General features: G+C 37.5%; 1 protein-coding gene across 4 annotated transcripts in view; it reads right to left on the bottom strand.

Annotated features, from left to right (window-relative positions):
* Positions 1-767: 767 nt before the first annotated feature.
* Positions 768-7,805, bottom strand: part of PJA2 (praja ring finger ubiquitin ligase 2) — a 292,291-nt gene continuing 285,253 nt past the window's right edge. For all 4 annotated transcript variants that reach the window (XM_025437280.3, XM_049107866.1, XM_025437279.3 and 1 more), the window contains 3 exons: positions 6,602-6,716; positions 6,184-6,305; positions 768-4,056 (listed from right to left, as the gene is read on the bottom strand). In XM_025437280.3, coding sequence (XP_025293065.1) covers positions 3,931-4,056; positions 6,184-6,305; positions 6,602-6,716 — 363 coding nt within the window. In that variant the 3' untranslated portion in view covers positions 768-3,930. The remainder of the gene's footprint in view (positions 4,057-6,183; positions 6,306-6,601; positions 6,717-7,805) is intronic.

The following is a 7,805-nucleotide window of genomic DNA, read 5'->3' as shown; positions in this document are numbered from 1 at the left end:
CAGAGACACAGGCAGAGGGAGAAGCAGGCTCCATGCACCGGGAGCCTGATATGGGATTCGATCCCGGGTCTCCAGGATCGCGCCCTGGGCCAAAGGCAGGCGCCAAACCGCTGCGCCACCCAGGGATCCCCCGGTGACCCTCTTCTAACAACGAAACCTCCGGAAGCAGCGGCCGGGTGGAGGCCCTAGACACTTGCAGGCCCTGGCCCTGGCCCAGCAGCGCGCCCGCCGGCGTCTGGGCCGAGGCTGGTTTCCTAGCGCGTCTCCTCTACGGAGGGCAATCGCCCTTCTCAACACCTACAGCTTCTCAACACAATGCTGTCTTCCGACTGAATGTGTGCGTAACCTAGCAGCACTCCATCTACCCTTCTGCAGAGGTGAGGTCCTTGAACCCTTGGGGAGGCCGGAGGAATCTTCCTCTGCCCCCTGCCCGACCTGGAGGAAGCCCGAGGAGAGGTGGGCCTCGGTCCTGGACTCTGGAGGGTTCCTGCAGTCCTGGGTCAGTGTGGAGGGCGGGCTCTTGCCGAACCCACAGGAGGGCGAAGAACATCCGGCAGGAGAACCTTCCAGAAGTCCCTGCACCACTTCCGGACAACACTCTCTGACCGGCCTTCTTAGGTCAGAGTTCAATGTCTATAAAATCAGGTGCCCGAGAGCCTATTCCAGACTTTCTTAATACCCGTGTTCTCTGCCATTAACGCCAAATCCCCCAGGGGTTCAGATGATAGAAGTGAGGTGACTGCACACAATTAAATATTAGAAATGACCACTGAGTACATCCTGTTTATTGTTTATGATTTACACGGAAAATGATGGACTGGGGTGATTGAACAATAAACCAATCATTACATTTAGACCTGGGCTTTTGAAAACTTGCATTCCATTTTAACAGTTCATATATATTTAACAGCTTATATATAAATCCAAATCACAAATAATCTTAAGAGTTAGCTCAGAGATAAACAATTAAGAAACACAACAGAAAACCACATGGATCTACCTTTAAATATCAGCATTCATATTACAAGGAAGAAGAAAATGTTCAAAAAAATAAAATTAAGTCACTTAACAGAGAAATAAGAGAAACAGTATTTTTAATCCATATTTATACTTACTCCTAACTTACCTTCATATATTCTTAACTTTTCCAAAAGGACCCAAACAATATTTCAGAGGATCAAACGATATTTTGGAATCTGAACTTTTCAGCCTCTGCTTGTATCAACTTGTTATAATGAAAATCCTAAAGTCTCAATTTTCTTAAAAAAAATTTTTTTTAAGCCAACTCCTATTCAACTTTTCTCCTTCACAGCAGCTGTTTATAGATAGTAGGGAGCCAAGAATGAAGGATAGAAACAGATGGGAAGCAAAAAGTACAACCGCTATCTTAAGTTCAACTCTCAACACTACTGGTTGAGTTTGGAACCAAAACCTCTTAACAACTGGCAGATAACAGCTAAACCTTAACAGGCAAAGAAGAAATATTTTCTTTGGGACAGCTGCTACTAGGAGAAGAAAACTGACGTCCCTTAATACTGCCTAAATAGAATTTGTGGCTTACTATAGAGCAATCTGTAGCAATGTCAGTTTAACCAGTAAGCATCACAACTGATCGATATTACTTAACGGAAAACAACAGAAAAAGAAACGAGAAAAAGAAAAGAGAAAAATTAAAAACCACACTAGCCACAAAGTTCCACGATATACACATGAGAATTAATTTTAATCTGATTGGACTCCTTGACGCTAACTGCTCATCAGTGAAATATGGTATGGAAATATCACGGAGTAGAAAACAGGCAAAGATTAGTTTATACAACAGTGACTATATACATCAGGGGGGAACATGCTAGCTAATGCAACATTAAGGCCTGAATGTAAGCATTTCCAAAGTCACAGAAGCCCCAAAGAACCCCTAAATTACAAAGTCACCACATTACAGGCATGCAATGTTCAGTTTTGTTTTACCCATAAAAGGATACACAGTATTTTGCTGTAAATACCAGACACACATTTACAATTTTGCAAAAATTAGAATGCAAGTGTTATGTTCCTTATATTTAAGCCTCAAATGTGCCAACAGTGAAAATTCATTTAAGAACGGAGGAAAGAGATGGAATATAAATACTCAGAGAAATTACACAAATAAAATGGAATTTTGCATTTGGGAAGCCATAAATATTCCTTACGTGTCCAAACCAAATTATCAATGTACTACTCAGATGGATGTACACTCACTACGTGCTTTACAATTTTACTTGCTCAAATGCGGCATTCTGACACCTATCATTCTCTGGTGCTGATAGCAAATCCCATCTGTAGGTTAAATATTACGTGCACGTTTGCACGTATGTGCCTACTGGGTGTGACCACCTAAATGGAAAGCTGTGCAATCTCATTTGGAGGTTATATAATAATGGATGACCCTGGGGGCCAAATTTCCCATTAAGACAACTAAGGAAAGCTCATTTCCTCACTTTTATAGAAGAATCTGAACAGAACTCTTTTAGAGTGCAAATCTAGGGTCAGGATCTTCTCTCTTTTAGAGAAAGGAAAATCAGAAAGGAACCATGTTACATGTTCAGTTCTGCTCACAGTCACTAGGTGATCATGTCATCTCCTCCTTTCACCCAGGGCTTAATTTGGCTTAATTCAAAACAAACCCATTTTTATTATTTATTTTCAGGTGAATAATTTTATCAAAATAAATTAAAGAAACGCTGAAAATGCACTATGAGTAATCCTTGTTCAGGAATACTTTAAAAGAATAAATTATAACACAGTAAGATTTAGATATATTGTGAAAAGATGTGGCCAAAATCTGTCCTATACCCCATCAATTTTATGCTTTATACAAGTTGGTACAATTAACCTTCTAGTTTTTTAAGGATCGGATTTCTCCTTGGGATACAACAGAATGAATGTTTAAACACCTGATGGATGTTTTCAGACTTTCCAAAATTACTTTAAACAAACTGTATCTAATGTTTATAAATTTATAAATAAGCATATTTATAAATTTATAAATTAAAAAAGTATTTAACAAACGTGTAATGAATGTTTTCAAGTATGACTGTAACCAAGTAGAAAGGGAGAAGGATTTCATAAGGCCATCTAATTCATTTCATACCAAACACTGAGCACACGAGATTGCTCATAAGCTTTACTAACTTTACCTCAAGCACCAACCATAGTAAAACACTCATGCTTTACTAACATTACTCTAAGCACATCCACCATTTAGAAAAAGAAAAAAAAAATGTTTTACTATCTAACTATTCCAAGGGGATTACAACATTTAAGATTTTAAAATTTTGAGATGTTTTAGCCAAAATTTTGGCTTTTTTTTTTTTTTTTGGCATTTTAACTTTAAACAAACATGGAAGAGCAGACACCTTCCTAAAAACAACAACAACAACAACAAAAAAACCCTCAGTATTATGAACCAAGAGGTTCTGATATAGCAAAAGCAAAGCAACCAATCAAAAAGCATGTTTTAGAATTCTTTTTATTTCCAATGAAACCAAATTTTACTACTGTTGTGATCACAGTCTTCACATTTGATGCAAATAGGAGAGCTTAATTATAATCACTTAGTGGCAGTACTTCAGACAAAATCAATAATAGATGCCACATATAGGATTATTTCTTCTGGAAAGAGTTATTAATTGGTAAGCTTGACATTACAACTGATATCAACATAGTCAACTAAAGAAAATGGATGCACTGCTTCAACATTCAGCTTGAAAATGTTTAGTACTTTCTGCAAACCTAAATTTAGTTTAGAAAGGTTAATATTCTTCTTTCTAAACTATGGCATAGACTATATATAGCATTTTAAATTTATTTATATATAATTATTTGCACATCAGATTGAGAAGGAATTTGCAGATTGACTTTGACAGGGCGATCTCATCCGAGGGTTAAGGTTTAGGGGGCATCCGCCGAGCTGTCACTGGAAGGGGGGGCCTCTTGCTCAGTCTCGGAGGACGCAGCTGCTGATGCCTCTATGACGGCAGGTGGGAAATGGCGGCGGCACACGGGGCACGTTCCCGACTGGAGAGGGAAGAAAATAAGGTCAGAGCCAAAGGAAGAGTCTTTAGGTGCCACCCAGTATCTTAGTAAACTAAAAAAAAAAAAAAATAGTATTGTTATCCTAAAAAACTGAATCAACTCCAAACTCACACAATCCAGAGAGGTAAACTGTGATGCTATTTCCTCTTCATCCCAATCAGATTCTAATTTTTCTGAGGGTGAATAATGTTTCCTAATTGTGCTTGTGTCCTTCAGGTCAGTCATCTGTCACTTAGTATTAATGGACGGTCTACTACACCCCTTGCTCAGCACTGGTGCTACGGTGGAATGTGAGCAAGGAGTCACAGGGCATGTCCTCACCTGAACTGAATTGGTTTTATTATTTACTCCATGATGCCACACACCTAATTAATTCACATATCTGTAACACCAAATGATCCCCTAAGATGGACTTCCCTATATACTGAAGCCTCACTTAAACACATGGAGCTTAAACTTTATTAGCCACATAATTCCTTTTCAAAAAGATATGGAGAGTTAAATGCCTTCTAAATGATGAAAGACATCAACTGTAGACCTAGGAGGGAAGATGGGACAGGGAAAGCAGTCATACTGTGAGTACATCTTCAGACCAATCAAAGACTATGGAGATGTGTCATGCTGGTGATAGATCATTCATTCCCTTGCGAATATGTCCCTGCGACCTCTCCCCCACCCCCACGAGAGATAGCCCTGACAGAAATCATGCTGTTCAAAGATAAAGATTCGTATCTTGGGGATCTTCTCCCCAGAGGAAAGGCTTTTTCTTGACAGGAAATAAACCAAAGAGATTATTACCTTGATAGTCAAGTCAATGATAAATCAAAGCGGTACAACATATATAATATTTACAATTCAAGAATTTAGCAAGCATTTATTGTGCACTTGCCATATGGACTGGGCCCGAGCAACCGTATTTTAGTGTCAGATGAGTGTGGTCCCAATCAACCCCATACTAGCTGTGTAGTCTTGAATGAGTAACAATCATTGGAAAATGGTTTTATCCCACTGTGTCCCAGAGTTACTGTGAGAATTAAATGAGAAAATAATACAAGAGTCATCTAGCCGTACCTGACACACAGCAGGAACATTTAGATCCTTCTTAAGGCTTAGATACTACCATAAGAGTTTAAATAAAGGGGATATGAAGGCCAGAAAAGGTGGAATTTAAGCTGGCCCTACCTAGACCATCTAATCTTACTGATGGTACAGGGGGAAAACTACGCCAGTTAAGCAAACATAAAAAAGTGTACAAAGGAAGTAAATATGAGCAGATAGGCTGGGGGCTAGATCACAGAAGGTCTTGAAAGCCAAGACAGAAACTCCAGATTTTATAATGGAATGGTGAACATTTCTGCATTGGATTTTACACATCTTAAGTAGAACTCTGACAATAATGAAGTGGCTGTAGAAGGGGATCAACGGCAAAGAAAAAGAAAGGAAGGAAAGAGAGGGGAGGAAGAAAGGAAGGAGAAAAGGAAAAGAGTGGTTGTAAGAAAGAGAAGGAGCTATATCCATAAGTAAACAGGTGATGAAAGGGATTAGGAAACTTCTACCTTAACTGCCTATAAATATACTTTATGTAAAAATAGAGTTCACAGAGAAGATTTAAGTAAAACCTTTTTTTCTTAAGTAATTCAAATATAGTTAAAAATTATTGGGTAAATATTTAAGGAGAACAGATACAGTTGGAACAGGAGGTATCTGGTAGGTTATTACATATTTCTCATATACATTTTCAAAGACATTGATTTGTATTAGAATATTAGTAGTACTTTGAATAGTACCAAAGGCTTTTATTTTGCTTGCGGTATTTCTGAAAATACATATTTCAGGGATGTGATTAAAGATCTACTTAGCTTTATTCTAAAATGACTTTTTGATAAGTAATCAAGCAATTAAGTGTTGTCTATATTGTTTTTTTAGCATTGTTATCAGTTTCATATCATTAATCTGTAATCATTAAAAGGTAATCAATTTTCAACACTTAATTAAAAAGTACTACAACTATGTAGCTGAATAAAATATGCTTAAAAGACATAATCATCATTAGCTTTCTGGAGGAACTATTAAAACACTAATTTAAAAACAGGTAAAAATAAAACTCACCTTCTGTAGCCAAATTGAGACACAAGGTTTATGAAAGAAATGATGACAGGGAAGCTCTGTTGCTATATCATCCTTAATATACTCACTGCAACAGATTGGACAGCACTGCTCCTGACCAATTGCTGAAAACAAGAAATCACCTGATCAATCCCATAGCATTCAATTTTAATATAACTGAAAATATATTAACTCATAGATGATACCTATGATAGAAGAACCAGACTTTGGGGCACACTTGTTCTAGCCCATGACTTAATAAATTAAAAATAGTCTTCTACTAGGTGAAAGTTTGTCAGAATCTAGTTTCATAGAAAAACTAATGAAAGCTTCTAGTACCAGTATTTTAATGTTTTAGGTGTACTGATATACTTAAACATGCAACGTGTCATTTGACATTAGAGATCAACTTTGCACTTACCAGTGTGGTCTTCAAGAACAAGGGTCTCTGGAAGACCATCAATGCTTTCCTTACTGGCTGGTGGATTGGCCACCTCAACATCCACTGCAAGAGACTCTAAATGTGCCAGCGCAGTCTGCAAAAAAAAAGTCACAGTTCCTTTTTAGAAAACACTTTAAAATAGTAATAGAAAACTATTTTTAAAGGTGTGTTACAAAATTATATGAACCACTATTCTCTGCTTCAGTAGCCTGTCCTTTTTGCCTCCTCCCAAAAGGAACAACCATCACACCAAAACGTCAAAAAACATACCAGAAAAGGGTACCTTACTTTTCACAAGAACAAAAATCTATCTTGTCTCAATAATCAGCTACTTGCCCATCATACTTATAATTTCAGAAGAGTGGCTACCTCTTCCAACTTATGAGTTCCTGTATGGAATCAATAACATGAAAGAAAGTAAATATTTTGGACAGGCTCAACACACGAAAGATAAAATGTGACTGAGGTTACTGGATGAATCTTCAAGTTAGAGAAGCAAATAATTTATTCCTGAATGGCTATATCTACCACTGGCACAGAATCAGCACACCCACATGACTAGCTCACTATTATTACTAGGTTACCTGGGATATGAACTTTATTTAGGGGCTCAGTGTCTATATAGAGTCACTATTCTAAGTATGACAGGAACAACAGATCGTATGACCACCCAGTATAATCGTTTGTGGCTTGATTAGCCCTTCTGGCTACAGTAAATTAGAACTATAGATGGGACTTATATTCACAAGACCCAAAAGGTGGAAATGCGATGCGTGCCCAAGTACCCATCCACAGATGAATGGATAAAACTGTGGTTGGTAAAGGTAAGTGTACAGTCAAAATCAGAATATTATGATACTGTATGTGGTAATGTGTTAACTGCTTTGAGTATAAAGGTTAAATGACAAAAGTAATTACTATAGCTACAATAAACTGTTGATATACAATATAAAAAGAGGTAAATTATAACATCAAAAACATAAGAGGGGGAATAAAGTAGAGTTTTTGTATGTAATCTAAGTTTAGTTATCAGCAAAATACAGAGTATTAAGATGTTTTACGTAAGCCTCATGGTAACCACAAAGGACAAATCTATGTTAGATTTACAAAAGATAAAGAGAAGGAGATCAAACAATACTACTCTAGATAATCAAGTCACAAAAGAAGGCAGAAAGAGGGAGAA

This window comes from Canis lupus, chromosome 3, assembly GCF_003254725.2.
Source record: "Canis lupus dingo isolate Sandy chromosome 3, ASM325472v2, whole genome shotgun sequence".
Lineage (NCBI taxonomy): Eukaryota > Metazoa > Chordata > Mammalia > Carnivora > Canidae > Canis > Canis lupus.
The sequence above is the reverse complement of the archived record's forward strand: the minus strand, read 5'-3'. Positions and strand labels throughout refer to the sequence as shown.